At 36.9% G+C, this 17,962-nt stretch overlaps 2 protein-coding genes across 2 annotated transcripts in view; one reads left to right on the top strand and one right to left on the bottom strand.

Annotated features, from left to right (window-relative positions):
* LOC127437111 (ribonuclease inhibitor-like) overlaps nt 1-17,962 on the top strand; it is a 481,472-nt gene that overhangs the window by 162,822 nt on the left and 300,688 nt on the right. The window lies entirely within an intron of this gene.
* The window catches only part of LOC127437618 (potassium voltage-gated channel subfamily KQT member 1-like), a 184,113-nt gene that overhangs the window by 64,631 nt on the left and 101,520 nt on the right, over nt 1-17,962 (bottom strand). Inside the window, exons 15-18 of the mRNA XM_051692649.1 lie at nt 7,458-7,533; nt 6,082-6,176; nt 5,896-5,936; nt 5,529-5,590 (exon numbers count right to left, since the gene is read on the bottom strand). Coding sequence (XP_051548609.1) covers nt 5,529-5,590; nt 5,896-5,936; nt 6,082-6,176; nt 7,458-7,533 — 274 coding nt within the window. The remainder of the gene's footprint in view (nt 1-5,528; nt 5,591-5,895; nt 5,937-6,081; nt 6,177-7,457; nt 7,534-17,962) is intronic.

The following is a 17,962-nucleotide window of genomic DNA, read 5'->3' as shown; positions in this document are numbered from 1 at the left end:
AATGCTGATTGCGCTGCTAAGCAGCACCAGGGGAAACACGAGGGAGAGAAGAAAACACAAGCACACGGGACAACCTGAGAGCCGGGTTGAGGAAACTGTCACGACCCCGCCAAAACAAGAATAACATAAGATCAAAATGGCAGGATCATGACATACTGTTTAACCATGGTAAATGATGTGGCTACTATGGTTTTACTACAAATACAATAGTTCAACTGTGGTTACTGTAGTAAAAAATGGTTCTTACCACAAAAAATGGTATGGTTTTGGTTTACTTCAGTGAAAACATGGTTCATTTTCGTAAGGGCATGTTTTGTTTTGTTTTTTGATTAAAACCATAGTTTTGAAAACCAGAATGATTATGATTTTTTATTACCATAGTTTCAGTTTTCATGTATCATTACTATGGTTTTACTTAGAATATTGTGGTTCAAATATCGTACTGTAAAACCATGGTATATTTTGTAATTACTATGGCTTTACCATAAATAGTTCATCTATGGTTGCTGTAGTAAAACTATGGTTTATTTTTTTAAGCAATGGATAAAGCTATTGCATGGGAACCCAGAGTAATTGCAAGGGAACACAAAGCCATTTCAGAAAATAAATTCCATCCCCGTCTTCAAACGGCTCCGTAGGTTAATGGCGAAATTGTGGTTTGTCACCATTTCTTTCCGAGAAGACAGAGTCACCGTTCTTGATTAGCGACAATGATGTGACATCACTTTTACACAAGCTTAACAAAAAATCTGAAAGCTGGTTTGACACGTTTTGATTAACCAAACAAACTGCACAAACGGGGATTATGTGAATTTAATCTGGCTAACTTAAGTGGAATCAGTTGAATACAACAGCGAACCATTCAAATCGTTCCTGTAGTGAATAAAATCTCAACGAGACCTCATGAATGTCTCAGTTGTGTCTCCTAGACAAAATGGACTCAGTAGAGATCTCAATAAAGTCTTACCCTGTGTGCAGATTTACCAAGATACCAACCGTCTGCAATCAAGTCTCAATATGAACTTTCCTCTGGGTTCATCGATTACCACACCGGCCAATGATAAAACTAGTTTGTTAATTTTTTAGTTGTGGTTTTGTGTACATTCTTAGTTCTCATTCAAGAGAACATATTTCCTGCCCCACTAGAGCTGTCAAACCCATACTCTTATGTTATTCCTTCAACATTTTTTACTCTGACTAGTAGACAGCGAGATAACATGCAATGTTGCAGCTTCTAATCCATGTTCACGAGGACTCGGCAGTCAGAGCTCTGTGAGCTAGAAGACAGCCGTTTGTTGCGATGTGTATCTTTGTCAAGGAGGTATAAATCAATGTCAGTCCTTGCAAAACACCGACACATTAACTGCAACTAACTCACGGAGGTGCCAGTCAAAAGAAATACCTCGAAATGTTCACCAAGAGGAAAGACCAATGTTTTCATGCTAATGTCAGTGCCAAAATAAAGAAAGAGGAAGAGAGACAAGTGATTTATAGTTTGATCTTCAGTGAAGCATGTTAATATTTATCATGTTTTGCTGATGGAAAAATTATCTTCAGTCAACAGTGTTCATGTTTGCTGATGTTTCTCTTAAAACTCCTTAGAAGAACTAAAAATAGACACAAATGAATCAATTGTTGATCATATAAAGATTTTGCTCATTTGCTCTTGTTTGAAATGTTTGAAATGCTCGAGCTCAGGCCTGACATTTGACTGCAGACGGTTGGTATATTGGCTAATCTGAGCACATTTTAAGACTTTATTGAGATCTCTTCTGAAACTCTAGAGGAGACATGCGAGTTGTTTTCTCAGGAGAAACATCTGAGAAGCAGGAAACTTCAGCAAAAGTGTCCATTTTTGCTCTATAAGAGATCTCATTTGGGATTTCAGTTTACTACGAGAAAACAGATCTGTTGTTTAAGCATTTTAAACAAACTACTTTTGAAAAGTTGCTATTTTATATATAAAGTAATGACATGTAGACATTTTTTAAGTGTGCCGCAAGATACTTCTTGGGGTCTCTGTATGTTGAACTTTGGGGTCTTGTATTTACAGAAACCAAACAATGGAGCACATATGAACCAGATGTGTGTCTCTATATGGCCATGACACAAGTGTGTGTCTGTGGAGGTCAGTCAGTTCACCCACCTGTTGCCCTGCGGCGTAAAGAGACCAGAGAAAACACCATTGCCTTGTCACGACAAGTCTTTCTCTCGCTATCTTTCTCTTGCACAGTTTTGTTCTCTTTTTTTATGTCTCGTTTCCTCTGTAGTCAAAACATCACAGCAGGGCTCGTGCGCACACCGACAGCAATCGAGATTGGATCATCCCTCTGACTTCCAAAACTTCCAGAACGTCCTCCTAGAATTCTCTCTCCTAGTTTACATTTTCATTAGGGTTATTCCATATCAAATTAAACAAAGTTTAGTATTTTTGGACTCTTGTTTTTTTATGTGAACAAATAAAGGTAGATTTCTAATTTCAAGATTATTTGTACTTCAGACCTTTGTTTTGTTGGACAAGAAAAACTAGCTGCAAACCATGTGACCCACATTTGGTTTTCAGCCATTGAAAATGGGCATGATTTAACAATTTTCTGATGGAGCCACATTGAAAGCCCCATATCTCTGGGATTTAAGCACATAGGGCCTCAAAAATTAAGATACAAAAAGAAAAGTTTATTCTGAAACAGTATCTAAAAGGATATTAAGATATCTTTAATACTTCTGGAGTTATAGGCACTCCAACTATAGAAACAAAACAACATAAAAAAGTGTTTTTCCCATTTTTGGACTCACACCATTGGCATTTAATGCATCAAGTGGTGCAGTAGGTAATTGATTTTAGTCATAGACCTACAGTACCTATCTCTATGTACAGATAAAATAATGATGCTAACACCTTTCTAAAGTTATTTTTTCGATCTGTAGTTTTACTCTAAAATCAGGCAAAAATTAAATTTACTCAGTAAAACTGATCCATGTTATAAAGGAACTCCATTTCCACTCAAGTACTTCCTTTCTATGAATATATGGTACACGGCAGCAACAGTGAAGATAATATCAGATGTCATTTACTGGAAAAGATGCCTGACCCTCAGAACTGCTGTTGAACGACGTTATAATCACAGGATCTGTCAAAAGCCTCAAATCTGACAATCGTATTCTGGCTTCCTCTACAGAGAAAACAAACATGCGAGTAGTGCTCTGCATCATTCTGTTTGTGGTGTACGACAAGATCACAACTAGATGATTATGCTTTCAAACAGACAACTCTGATAGCATTGTGTTGAGGCTAACAGTGTGTATGTGAATAAGATAGAGCTACTGAGGTACAGAGAGAAAGATAATAGAGTTAAGTGAGGTCTGTTTAGTGTGTTTGTGTGGATCAGGTTTTACACTTGGTTTGGAGACCAAAATTAAATCACTTAAATTGTGGGGGGCATTGCAAAGGTTCCCCAATGAAAACAGCAAAAATAATGACAATGGGTTAAATAATGATTTCAGTAAGAGGTGGTTTAGGTGGTTTTCAACTGGTGTGTGATAAGTTCTGTCTTGGACAGCTGGGAAAATCAATGCAAATTGCAAACAATATAAAGCAACTAACTATATAACTGTGCATAGTTAGGATAGCAAAATAAACAGACTTATCAAAATTTAAAAGGCAGGATAAATGCACCACATATCTTTTATTGTTTAAGCCAATTTAAAAACGTACAGTATTTTACTGCAAATTCACCTGGTAGAAGATGATCAAATTACACCGTCTACACCGGGTGCATACGTTGACGAGCCAGGACGCAACGGCTTGAGGCTGTCTACACTGGACGCGTCGACATGAACGTTCTAAACCGTTTAATTTGAGTTGCAGCACCAGCGTGTGCAGTGCAAAATGCAACACGACACCCGTTTATTGTCGGCGCGATGGACGCACCACAATGGACACCTCCAGTGTAGACCGTGTGTCCGGTGTAGACAGGGAGTTAGGCAGATGTCACCATGGACATGTTTTTTACCTCTAATATAAATTACTTATATTTGCATATTTATTCATATATTTATATATGTATATATTTATTTATTATTTAGGACATTATTTAGGACATTAGGACATTTTGATTATATTTTGCATGATTATCTTGTTTGCCTTTAATATAAATACATTTAAATATATATACAGTATATACTGTATGTGTGTGTGTTTGTGTGTGTGTTTGTGTGTGTATGTGTGTGTGTTTGCATCTTTATTTATTAATATTTATTCATTGTTGTATCTATTATTTTATTTATTATTAATTTATATATTTATACATTCATTGGTATGTTTAATATTTTTGTATTCATATTTTATTTTATTTATTTATTTTATTTTATCTAGTTTACCTCAAATAAAAAATAAACAAATAAATAAAAATATATATATTTCCTTGTGTATTTATTCATATTTATATCTATTATTTTAATTATTATTTATTTTTATATTTATTCATTTATGTATTTACTTACTATTTATGTGTTTATATTTATTTATTTATTTGCTAATACATTTCAAAGCATGGACATACTGTTTTAATTTTATATGACAAACAATTTGTCAGTTTGGGTCGTCATTTCATGTCCAATGTCAAATCTGGGTCCTGAAGCAAAACCAGTTGAGAATCACTGACTAAGATTATATACAGTCTACCTTGCTGAAACGACCAGCTTCTGATTGCTGGTTTAAGGGGGTTTTGGCCTCTTTGCAGGCTGGGAGACCAACTGGACCAGCTTAAACCACACTATAACAAATTTCTGTAGTTTTCACAGCATTATTACTGTATAACGAACAAATGCTTACTGTAGAACCTGTATACAGCATGTTGCTGTAGATCTGCAAAGCATCATGGTCAAATTTCTTTGCCGAGTGAATTCTACAGTAAATATATTTTTCTTGTGAATCACAATACAGTAATTTTGAGCAGGATTTGTTTGTTCAGCAGTAGAAACAATAATCTGTCTTTGCTGATGGTACACTTTGCATTATTTCCAACACAGACATTTTCTAGTTTTTGTTATCACACAGACAGAGGAGGACCCGACATGTTTATATCCTCCATAACGTTAACAGTTACACAAATGATGGGAGTACAGCGATATGCTGATGGACACCTGCTTTTCTCCACACTATTTTGTTGCATGAGCTTACTGACAAGATTCCACACTTTCTTCAGCCTTTTACTTCAGCAAGGTGACTCTGCTCATTATTTTGCAATGCTACGTTAATTTAGCACAGTTACAGTAGTATAATATTTGCTGTGATAAAAAAATACAGCATCCTATTACTCTGATGACAATTACAGTACTGTGATTATTACTGTAATAACAATTACAGTACTTTATTTGTACTGTAATTAAATTTACAGTAAGCATACTGTGTAATGTACTACAGCAACTTACTAGCTAATTGCTTCCAGCCAGTTACTGTACATTTCACAGTGTCCTTTTTACAGTGCAGCTAAAACCAGCATGTAGAATATGAGAGTTTTCTATACCTTATCTTCCAGTCGTATGAGTCGAGCTCCCACTGTATAATATTCTTTATCCACACCTTTCTCTGGAAACACAAGACGAGGAACACAGTCAGATGCCAATCGAACAGGCTGTTTTTATCACTGTGCCTTTAATACTTCTACAGTATATGTGAATTATATCAGTTATGATTGGCTAACATCTTACAGTACAAAAAATAAATTACAGCAGCAATTTTTTGAGGGGGCAATTTTTCTGGAAAATGCTTTTTTTTTATTATTTTGCATCTGTACCTGATATGGAACTAGGAAAATTTCACACATAAATGAAGGCCGTTTTTTACCTATCCCTGACAACTCTTTGAGCAGCAACCAGTTTTTTTGGAATTACCTGGCAGGAACATTCCCGGTTTTCCCAACGTGTGATCCAACCTGCGAGAGGAAAAACAGCAGGAAACTGTGATATGCACAGTGATTGTTTGGAAATCCTGCCCATGGCACTTGTTTAGAGGGGAAAAAAACTGAGGGGGTAAAGGAGGGACGTCATACTGTATCTAGAGTGACGTGGTTGTCTCACCTTCTCTGCAGCTCTTTGATCCGTACCATCATGTTGAGGTGGCCCTGTGAATACTGCTCGATCACGTCTCGCACGTCATACGGTTTCCTCGCTTGCTGTGGGACAGAGACGCGGTCCATGAGTGCTATTGTCATCACAAGTGACTATATTTCTGTCCCCTGGGCCTTGAACTTCCACACTTTGTTAGTACACCTCAGTTTACCTCAATAACAACAATAGCAAAGGTATGCAGTACATCTCAACCAGGGTTTATTATTGTTTTAAAAACTTTATTTTGGCTTTGTAGTTTTATTTTAAATTTCACTTTAGTTTGTTATTTTTTAAAGGAACAATTCACAGAAAAAACAAAAGTTCTGACATCATTTGCAACCTGTGTGCAGTTAATTTTCGAGCAATCTTCATGCAACTATTTTGCATTCATTGAAGAACTTAAATTTGCGTCTGTTTCTCACACAAATCTATTGTACGACTTCAGAAGACTTGGAATATAGTGCACGAGTCGTATGAACTTGAGGGCGGTTGATAGTGGATTTTGCTGATACCGATAGCTAAGGTTGTGGAAAAGGCCGATAACCGATTAATCGGCCGATAGTTTTTTTTTTAATCAATTTATAGAATGATAAAAAAGTCTTACCTTACAATGACAGGTGCTACAAGAGCCTTAAATGATGAATAAATAAATACAATCCCAAAACCAGTTAATTGTGCAACCAAAATCCCAATAATAACCAGAAAAATTAGGAATTGGTGGATATCGCGGGACATTTAACTATAAACTAGCCCCCAAAAAACTGGGGACTCTTATTTTGAAATGACAGAGACTTGACTCTGTTAGTCTATATATTCACTAGAGGAAGAGTTTTGTAGATATAATTCACCAGATAAGGTTTATTGATGAGGTATAAAAATAAATATCAGCAACTTTCGGCATAGATTTTTGCCGATAACCAATTAATCGGCAAGATTAATCGGTAAAACCGATATATCGGTCTACCTCTAGTATGAACTACTTTTACAGTGCTTTTTAAATGTTTTCTTGTCCTTCTTGGAGCTTGACAGACGTGGTCACTATGAACTGTCATTGTATGAAAAGAGTTGTGTGAAGATTCTCCTTTTGTGTTTCATAGAAAACATCAAATCATATGGGTTTGGAATGACAAGAGTGTGAGTAAATTATTATGACTGAATTATCATCTTTGGGTGAATGATTCCTTTAAGTAGTGAATCATGATTTTAACATACTTATCGATTAAATGAGTGCATATATGAACTTTGCTTTGAACTTCACAAAATAACTTTTGATTTTATGATCTCTGGGGAACATAAAAAGTCACTCGAACATGATTCTGACATCCAAAATGAACTTCCCTATGTACCTGAAATTTCCGTCGAGCCACAAAGTACTGCATCCTTCTGATGACCTTAATGGCAGATTTGTGTGCGTGGGAAAGTCTGCACAGAATAAAATAAACACACACACAGCGTCAGAAAACACAGAGCATGCCCACTGTAAATGTGTGTGTGTGTACGTGGCAGTAAACTTGGCGAAAACAATGACACAGACACAACACACACATAGACACTCTCTAAGTGAACTCTGGCAGTACATGCTTGTTTTATTTGGCCAAAACACCCTGTTATTTCCAGCGCAAAGATGCCTGGGCAAAGTTTATACCCAGAAATACATGCAACAGTGGTCAGTGCTGGAGCAAAATCATCAAGTATATATCGTGAACATTCAAAAGCCTTAATTCTGCATCCATTGTAAAAAGGCCCTGGAGGAAAAGCATAGCTCATTTCACCACACAGATAGCATTGATGCTGAGGACCAGATAAAAACCTTCAAAACATGTCTGCAGTCTAAAAACTTTGATACAGAGCTCGTCTCGGCTTTTATCAGTGACCCCTTTCACACGTGAAAGTGAAAGCAAAACCTCGACACAGTCCAATAATTAAAATTCCTTCATTTTTTTGCTCACCGTTTTGTTCTTCCAAACTTGTGTGACTTTCTCTCTTAACTAGAACACAAAAGATGATGTAAGGTGGAATGTAAGCCTCAGTCACCATTTACTTTCATTGCATATTTTTTTCATGCAATAAAATTCAATGGTGACTCAGACTGAACATTCTGCTGAACGTCTCCGTTTGAGTCCCAGGCAAGAAATAAAGTCATACGGGTTTGAAACAACATGAGGGTGAGTACATTTTAAAGGGAACTATCCCTTTAAGTGAGTGTGTTTGTTTGCGTTTGATGATAGCACATTTTGGAGCTGTGTAGAGATAGTTTGTGCAACCATGAATGCATCTAGTGACGCAAGCTCGATTTCATTCATTGTGTGAACTGAAATGTGTCAGAACGCAATTTTTTAATACCATGCAAGTATGAGTTGCATTCTCAGCATTGCTGCTAGGGGCGCTAGAGTGCTCATTAGTGTAAACTAGCGCAAAAGCGTACATTACACAAAAGCATGCAAGTGTAAGCTAGTGTAAAAGTGTAAATTAACACAACATTTCTACGGTTGGTTTTCTCTTTCACTGCAACAAATTTCATGGCGGAGCAACAGTTTTGAAGAGAATCTTGATGAGCATGCTAACTAAACTGACAACATTTTATAGCCCATGTTTGTAGTCCAAAAACCAATTAGCATTCCTTTAGACTCTTATTTTGTAATGTACTCCCAATATATGCAAATATGCATTTTAAAACAAAATTTGCACTCTTAAAATCATTTGCAATGTGTTGCAATATAAACACCACAAATCGAACATTTTCATACGAATTCATCAACAGTTGTTCATCAGCTATCCGGTAATCTGGTAGTAAGTTGTGAACTTACTGATGACTGATTCACTGTATGATTCGCTGAAAAAGTGACTCTGCTATCCTGAGCCCCTGAGTTCAAACCCGTTTTGTGAATCTTTTCGGCTAATTCATTCAAAAGACCCGGTTCAAAAGAGTAATTTGTTTGCAAATCAGACATCATGGCTCACGCTGTTTGTTGCTGCATGCAGCAAGCTCATCTCAACAGAAGAGTGTTCCCGAATGTCACTACTGGTGACTAGATTTTAAATTATTATCACAATTATTTATTTCTTTGCCGCATTTGTGACCATTTTAGTCACAGTCTGGAGGTTTGACTATGACATGAAAATGTCAAGAGTTCAGAAGTGCTTGCCACTTCCTACTGATAACAACCAAACAAAAATGTATGTCACAAATACATCTGGCCTAAAGCCAAACACAAGGGGACGGGCGTGTTGACTCTTCTCAGCTCGAGTCTGTCATAATCCAATCCATTCTCACTCCCGAAGCGTCAAATAATGCCGCTTGTGCAAGAGCCCAGCACGTCAACAGGTGGACGCCAAAAGCACCATCTGGTGTCAGTTTCCAGTGCATCCGGCAAGCACATTGCTTTCAATGACAAACGTTCGCCGTCGAAGACTGACGTGAAGGGAATCAGATTTTTATCATTGACAAATTATATGTTGGGGTAGAATTTTGTCATTCTGACATGATATGTTGGGGTATGATTTTCATTATGTTTGAAATCAGCCATGTTTATTCACAATGGTAATGTATAATCAGCAACATGTATTATTTTACAGTGGGTAAAGTGTATGCCGGCGTCCGGCATACACATTCAGCTCTCGACTCATTCTAGTAACAAATTCAAAAATCGCCGCCACAAGAAGGCGTGAGTGTGACGTCAAACGTCATTGGCTCTCGCGTGTCTTGTGACCGATTACGATGAGCTGAAGTTCGGATGTGTCTTTTGAATAAGATTTGTGACCGTTATTGGATGGCGCTGCCTTCATGGAGGGGGAAGATTTTCAGCGATTAAAATCTTCGGTTTCACTCTGCTCCTCACACAATGCTATCGTATGGTTTGGAATTATTATAGTGCTTTTGTATCATTTTTATTTTAAATAAATGATTGTGACTGTACTTTTCTCTGCTTGTTATGTCTTTAAAGCTACACTATGTAACCTTTTTTTGTTAAAAAATAATTAATGTTATTAATGAGAGAGTGCAACTAAAATCCATCTTCCAAACCATGTCTTTACTTTACCCAAATTAACTTTGATAAACCTATAATAATGATTTATATTTAGAGCTGTCGGGACGGATTAAGCGGGACATTGCATACATACCGTACGTCATTCGCCCGTGCGTGTTCACGTCATAACCGTACACAGAGAAAATAAGCTCCAGCTACTGTAGCGTGTGTGTGGGAGTAGCTGAAGCTTTGTCACAACGAACGAGAAAATTTGACCATGGATCATTCAAAACGGCAAACCTCCGGGGAATCACCGGTTGTAAAAACAAAGAAACCCCGAACAGAGCAGAGTCTACAAGCAAAAAGGGAAAGTGACAGAGTCCGTAATGAAACCCAAATCAACATTGGCTTGGTTTTTCAGAGGTGGCGACAACTCCGATATCTGAAAGGATTTAAAAGCGACCCAGAGATGGCTTTTGTCTTACTAAACAGGTAAGATATTTTATTTATATGGTTTATGTATAGTTGTATAATCACACATAGTGAAATACAATAATTATACTGTAATTGGTGCAGAACATTTCACTTGCTAGCACACGTGTGTATTTTCTTTATAACGGCAATAATTTACATAAATAAATCCTTTAGTCCTAGGCTTGCCAAGCACATGTGAGTCTTGAAATGATGTTGACCACTGGTTGGTAACAATGACAATCTATAAATGAGTTACTACCGTGGTCTATTTGGCCAGAATATCCTGCATTTATAAAAACTTCACACCGTTTGACCTTATCAGACTAGCAATCATTATGTCTAATGTTAACGAACGTTGCCTAACTTTTGTAACGTCATTTATTACAAAACATCAATGTTTCCAATAAGTCAAAACAAAAGCATAAGAAATGGCACTTATCTGCTCAGATGACATGTTTTCGGATATCCGTCTTTTCCTTTCTTTCGTTATTTATTTTTCCATTTGCTCTGATAAGATGTCCCGTATTCATGTGTACACCGATGCCTCGAACCACATTCACCCGCGCAGAGGAGCAGAGCCGAAGCTCAACTTACGTCATTACCAAAACAATGTTCTTCCGCAAGATGCAACCACTAGAAGGCCAAAATGTACAAAGTGTAGCTTTAATATTGTTGAGAATTGGTTAGGTTTAGGTATAATGGTGGGGTCGGGTGCTTAACAAATTGTGTAATATAAATTTTAATTATTGTTACTAAATTTACCCAATCCCATCCCTAAACTTAACCAATTATAAACGATGTTAAACATGAAACCTCATTCATGATTTATATCATTGATAATTTGTTAGGTTCAGGAATGGGGTTAGGGCAGTGTTTCCCAACCACTGTGCTGTGGCACACTAGTGTGCCGTGAAAGAATGTCAGGTGTGCCGTGGAAAATGATCAAAATCCACAAAATAAATAAATGCATGAAAAAAATAAGTGGCATGTCACTTTTGAGACTGTGAAGAGCAATGATTAATGTGCAAAACTGACTGATATTTATACGCGTTAAGGGGCGTTCACATGACTCGCGTCATCGAAGTGACGCCACTTTACACCAAAGTGTTTATCACACACACGTTTTTGCTTCACCAATAGACATCGAATGTCTCATAATTTATTTTAATTAAATATTGAATATCAGAGACCCCAGTTATTGAACTAATTTAAATTAACCAAGAAAATGCTTAGACCTAAACATAAACGAGTCCTTTTATTACTTTCTGCTACTAAAGCAACTGCAAGCTTTTTTCTCTCTTCCAAATACACGTTTTCAATGTTTATTGTGCACACCTCCTGCTTTTTTACGTGGCAAACTCGTAAAATCGCCCCTCTGTGACGCTTTCTGCAACTCTTGTCATGTGGAGGGCAATGCGGCGCTTGACGCTGGCATTGAACGGAGCGTTGACGCCTCGACTCAACTCATGTGAAATGCACTTTACTATGATGAAAGAACATTATTGAAACTCAAAATGATTATTATTTGTCTATTATTGTGGTCTTTTCTGATAAAAGTCATGCTCAGCAGTTTAAATAGTCTACTGTAGGAAAATAATACCGTAGATCTGCTTTGTGTTTATAATTCTTATACTGAAGTCAGTAGATTTGTAGCCATGCAAGTTTTAATAAAGGAGAAGGACGTTATTGAAACTCACTATTATTAGACTATTATTGTTGTCTTTTTGGATGAAAAATAATGCTCAGACTGAAGGAAGACTATAAATCTGCTTAAACACTATAAAGTCTCTTGGTAGATTTCGGTCATGAATGACTCGAAATGATTCACTGACTCACTCATAGCACATAAGACGCTCATTTGTTGCCACCTGGTGACATTTCCAGAAGGGGTCACTGAACTAATCAGTTAATAAAATTGAACAAATTTGTGAAACAGAAGCAAGCCTCACCAAAATACTCTTTATTTTGCAGCTAATTCTGCACAATTGTAAACTTGAATAGACTTGAATCACTAAAATAGCTGGAATTGGAGAAGAAACAAATTTGTTGTTTTTTCATTACCCATTTAGTGCTCTTGCCACCTGTGATCTCACACAGCGTAGCCTACCTATGTGACTTGTTTTTTTGTTTTTTTTGCATAGCTGAATTTCAAACATTACAAGTAAACACGCTACTAGGACAGACAGAAAACACTGGACAAGTTCTTGAAAATGCAAAATACTGACGATGGTTAGCCTATGTGGGATAGTGGTGTCCCGTAGATTTTTTAGTCATAAAAAGTGTGCCGTGGCAGAAAAAGGTTGGGAAACACTGGGTTGGGGATGTAAATTAATCGACATGATCGTGTAATATAACCACACTAATATATTTATAAGTATCATAAAACATATTGCGGTTAAATGTCTGAAGATTGGCAGTGACGCCTCCCTTTTAGACTGCCCCCTGCGTGCATCGGAGACAGACGCCTAAGGGCGCTATTGGCGTCTGTAGATTGATGCGCTGGGCTCTTGCACAAGCGGCAGTATTTGACACCTCGGGAATGAGAATGGGTTGCGTAATCAGGGGCGGACTTAGTGATTTGGGGGCCCTAGGCAAAGTACAGGAATGGGGCCCTCTTCAGTGACACAAATTTACATCAATTTTCTCTTAAAGGTGCTGCAAGCCTTTTTATTATTATTATTTATTTAAAAAAAAAAAGTTTAGAATGGTATGGAGACAATATTCCTACGTCCTGAAAGATATCACTGAAATACAGTGTGTCCTGAGATACCTCTGTGACAGCACTAGACTGTGCAAACAGCAAACAAAAATGTGTCTGTGGTTTTGTCTTTCCTCCAGGTTGTGCCAACTTTCTAAAAAGGAGTGAAAAATAATGTCTGACAACACATTATAAAAAAACACAATCTGGCTACTATGAACTACAATAAGTACCACTGCAATACCTTTTTTCTTTCTCACTCTCCCTCTCTCTTTATGCACTTTTCCTCCATCAACTTGACCTTGAGTTAACTATATCCAAATGATTAGACTAAAAGTTGATTTGCATGTTTCCAGAAGGCTTTGATCAACTTTTACATTTGATAACATAAAGAAGTTTGCTAGATTTACACTGCTAAATAAGGCGAAAACAACAGTCTAAGAACAGTCTATTTTAATTTACGAGTGTTACCACACAGATCATAATCATCATCAACATCATCATGTGTATTGGAGACTATAGTGAGTGCTCTGCTCGTGGAAGCAGCGGTGGGTGGCGGTGCAGTCTGTGCAGCAATCTGATCCGTTTGGAAAGACAGTGTTTCTTTAGGAAGTCTTGATTCCTTTTAATTTTTTTCTCTCCGCAAATTCAAACCAAACTGAACTAGTAACAATGTAGCTGAACTTGTAACTTGCAACAGAGTATATGATGAAATCACATGTATCTGTCCGAGCGGTTTGACTCACTTTCACCTGTTTACGAACTTGTGTACATGCATAAAAATCTTGGAATATTCCATTACAGCCTGATCTGAGGGGGAAGGGGATTGCTTGCATTGATGGTGCTGAAAATAACAGCAATATCAATCATATCAGTGTTGTAACTGTGATATTTAAAATTTCAGCACACGTTATTTAGCATTAATGACAATAACAAAGCATATTATTTGTATTTTTAGGGGGCGGATGCCTACCTATGCCTAGTGCTAGGTCCGCCCCTGGTCGTAATAAAGCTCTCGCCGCTGTCACTGATCTACGCAACACAAATCAATTCCCTTTGGCGCAACCCTTTGTGGCCCCTGAGAGGAGACAAGCTTGTTTTGAACGCTGTTCCGTTCCTGTCTTCTGCCCAGCCCCCTCCGTCATGTCCACAAACAGAGACGACGTCTTAATTAGAGGTGGGAACAGCCGGACAAAAGCTCTCTGACACAGACCGTAAAACACGTGGATCAAAGTGACATCAAACGGCCACTGTCCTACCCTTTCATTGAGTACATCTTAATGTACCACACAGGAAATGCATGTGAACAATATGAACACATGCAAAGCGCAACACTGCGTGCGTGTGTGCAAGGGTTTCAGATCCGAGCATGATTAGGAAAGAAAACACAAGCCTTCAAAACACAAAACACATGCTGTTTAATCACAGAACTGCCTACTCGCATTACAGCGGCCGACGAACACATGCACACAAACACACGCCACACTCGCAGAGCAACTACATGCCTGGTACATGTCCACATTGGATTCTACACATGTAAAAGATATAACACGATTACCAAACAACATGACTAATAGCTTTCTTTGGCAAGCATTACTTTTACTATTGCACATTTTTACAGTTGGAGATTTGAACAAACCTCTAACCCTTAGTATTTAACATGTCTCATGGGTCATTGACAGATAAGGTTGTCTGAGGTGGCATGTCAGTTTCAGACATTTTTCAAGGTTATTTTTTCTTCATTTTTTTCATGATTTTGTGAGTCAATAAAAATATAAAGTACTGTATATTATTTTATGTGAGTAAATTACTTCACACACAGTCATGAGGGTCTAAGGTGGTCATTTCTGATTTTTTATATTTTATTTATTTATTTATATATATTTTTTTTGTATGACAACAGACCTGCATTTTGGTTACATCCTGACCGAAAAACACTTTAGCAAATGTGCAAAAACATGCTAAAAATGCTTTAGCAACCCCATAGCAACATACTAAAACATTTTAGCAACTGCATAACAACATGCTAAAAACACATTTGCAACTGCATAAGAACATACTAAAAACAATTTAGCAAACATACAAAAACATGCTAAAAACACTTTATCAACTTCATAACAACATACTAAAAACACTTTAGCAACTGCATAGTAACATGTTAAAAACACTTTAGCAACCACACCTGCATAGCAACATTCCAAAAACACTTTAGAAACTGTATATCATGCAAAATACATTTTAGCAACTACATAACAACACTAAAAACACTTTAGAAACTGCTTAGCAATATGCTAAATACATTTTAGCAACTGCATAGCAACATGCTAAAAACACTTTATCAACTACATAGCAATAAGCTAAAAAGGCTTTAGCAACTGTATAGTAACATGCTAAAAACAGTTTAGCAACTGCATAGCAACATGGTAAAAACACTTTCACAACTGCATAAGAACATACTAAAAACACTTTAGCAACCACACCCGCATAGCAACATGCTAAAAACACTTTAGCGACCATACAGAAACATGCTAAAAAACACTTTAGCAACTGCATAGCAACATGGTAAAAACACTTTCGCAACTGCATAATAACATACTAAAAACACTTTAGCAACCACACTAGCATAGTAACATGCTAAAAACACTTTAACAACTGTACAGAAACATGCTAAAAAACACTTTAGCAACTGTATAATAACATACTAAAAACACTTTAGCAACTGTACAGAAACATGCTAAAAACACTTTAGCAACTGTATAATAACATACTAAAAACACTTTAGCAACTGCTTAAAAACATGGTAAAAACACTTTAGCAACTGCTTAACAACATGGTAAAAACACTTTAGCAACTTCATTACAACATACTAATTACACTTTAGCAACTAAATAGTAACATGATAAAAACACTATCAACTTCATAACAACATACTAAAAACATACTAATTACACTTTAGCAACTGCATAACATGCTAAAAACACTTTATCAACTTCATAACAACATACTAAAAACACACTAATTACACTTCAGCAACTGCATAGTAACATGCTAAAAACACTTTATCAACTTCATAACAACATACTAAAAACACACTAATTACACTTTAGCAACTGCATAGTAACATGCTAAAAACACTTTATCAACTTCATAACAAAATACCAAAAATGCTTTAGCAACTGCATAACAACATGCTAGAACCACTTTAGCAACTGCATAGTAACATGCTAAAAACACTTTAGCAACTGCATAGCAACATGCTAAAAACACTTTAGCAACCGCATAACATGCTAAATACATTTTTACCCACTGCATAGCAACAAGCTAAAAATGCTTCAGCAACTGTATAGCAACAAGCTACAAACACTTTAACAACTGCATAGTAACATGCTAAAAACACTTTATCAACCACATAGCAACAAGCTAAAAACGCTTTAGCAACTGCATAGCAACAAGCTAAAATCACTCTAGCAACTGCATAGCAACAAGCTAAAAACACTTTATCGAGTGCATAGCAACAAGCTAAAAATGCTTTAGCAACTGTATAGCAACATGCTAAAAACACTTTAGCAACCGCATAACATGCTAAATACACTTTAACAACTGCATAGCAACATGCTAAAAACACTTTAGTAACTGCATAGCAACAAGCTAAAAACACTTTAGCAATTGCATAGCAACATGCTAGAAACACTTAAGAACCACATCTGCAAAGCAACATTCTAAATACACTTTAGCAACCATACAGAAACATGCTAAAAACACTTTATCAACTGCATAACAACATGCTTAAAACACTTTAGCAACCACATCCGCATGGCAACATGGTGAAAACACTTTAGCAACCGCATTGCAGCATGCTAAAAACACTTTAATCAATGCTGGCAAGTGACCATGATTTAAGCAGGATAATCCACGGCTAAGTGTGTGTTAAACAATCTGAATGCACTTCGCGGAGGCGCTTCGTGTTGGGTGGTTCTTCGCCTCCACATCGTGAATTAAAACATTTAACGCACACCTAGCCATGGATTATCTCTTACTTAACTAGATCTATTCTATAATCAGAACATGGGACCACTCCAATAAAAACAAAGTCCAATAGGAATAAAATGAAAATTTTAGACTTCAAAAAGCAAAACCATTCTTGAATGATTTATATTTGCCAGAAAACATCAACCAAATCTTATATAGCAATATAGTGAACATAATTTGTCACTATGTGAGTGTGTAATTGTGGTGTATAAATGATAAAGATGTTTAGAATTGAATTACAGTACAGCCCATTAGCTGCAATGCTGGACACATGAGAGCAGTTTGGCTGGTTTAAACATCCTGGAAGCATTTCGTGAGGAGAAATTGCTGACTGGGATTATGTGCCAGAAACGAATGATGCTGTGTGCCAGAGTTTTCTATTCCTTAGACTCTCTTTTCTTTTCTTTCTCTCTTGTTACCCTGAGTGTATCTCCTTTCCTGTCTCATTCTGTATCTATCTCTCTCACTTTTATTGTCTGTCTTGGTGTGTCTTTTTCTCACACTCACATACCGAAATTCTGGCAGTAATGGGCTGCTTATTTCAGCTTGTATCGGATTCACACAGGGCCGTGTTGGACTAAAAGCTCTTTGAAACGTCAGTCTGTTTTAAACTTAGTTCTGACACACCAGGCTGTGGACCATTAAAATCGTTACGTGGAATTGGAACCAGAAACGTTAAATT

Source organism: Myxocyprinus asiaticus, chromosome 48 (assembly GCF_019703515.2).
Source record: "Myxocyprinus asiaticus isolate MX2 ecotype Aquarium Trade chromosome 48, UBuf_Myxa_2, whole genome shotgun sequence".
In the NCBI taxonomy this organism is placed as follows: domain Eukaryota; kingdom Metazoa; phylum Chordata; class Actinopteri; order Cypriniformes; family Catostomidae; genus Myxocyprinus; species Myxocyprinus asiaticus.
Note: the sequence above shows the minus strand (reverse complement) of the source record. Positions and strands in the feature narration are given on the sequence as shown.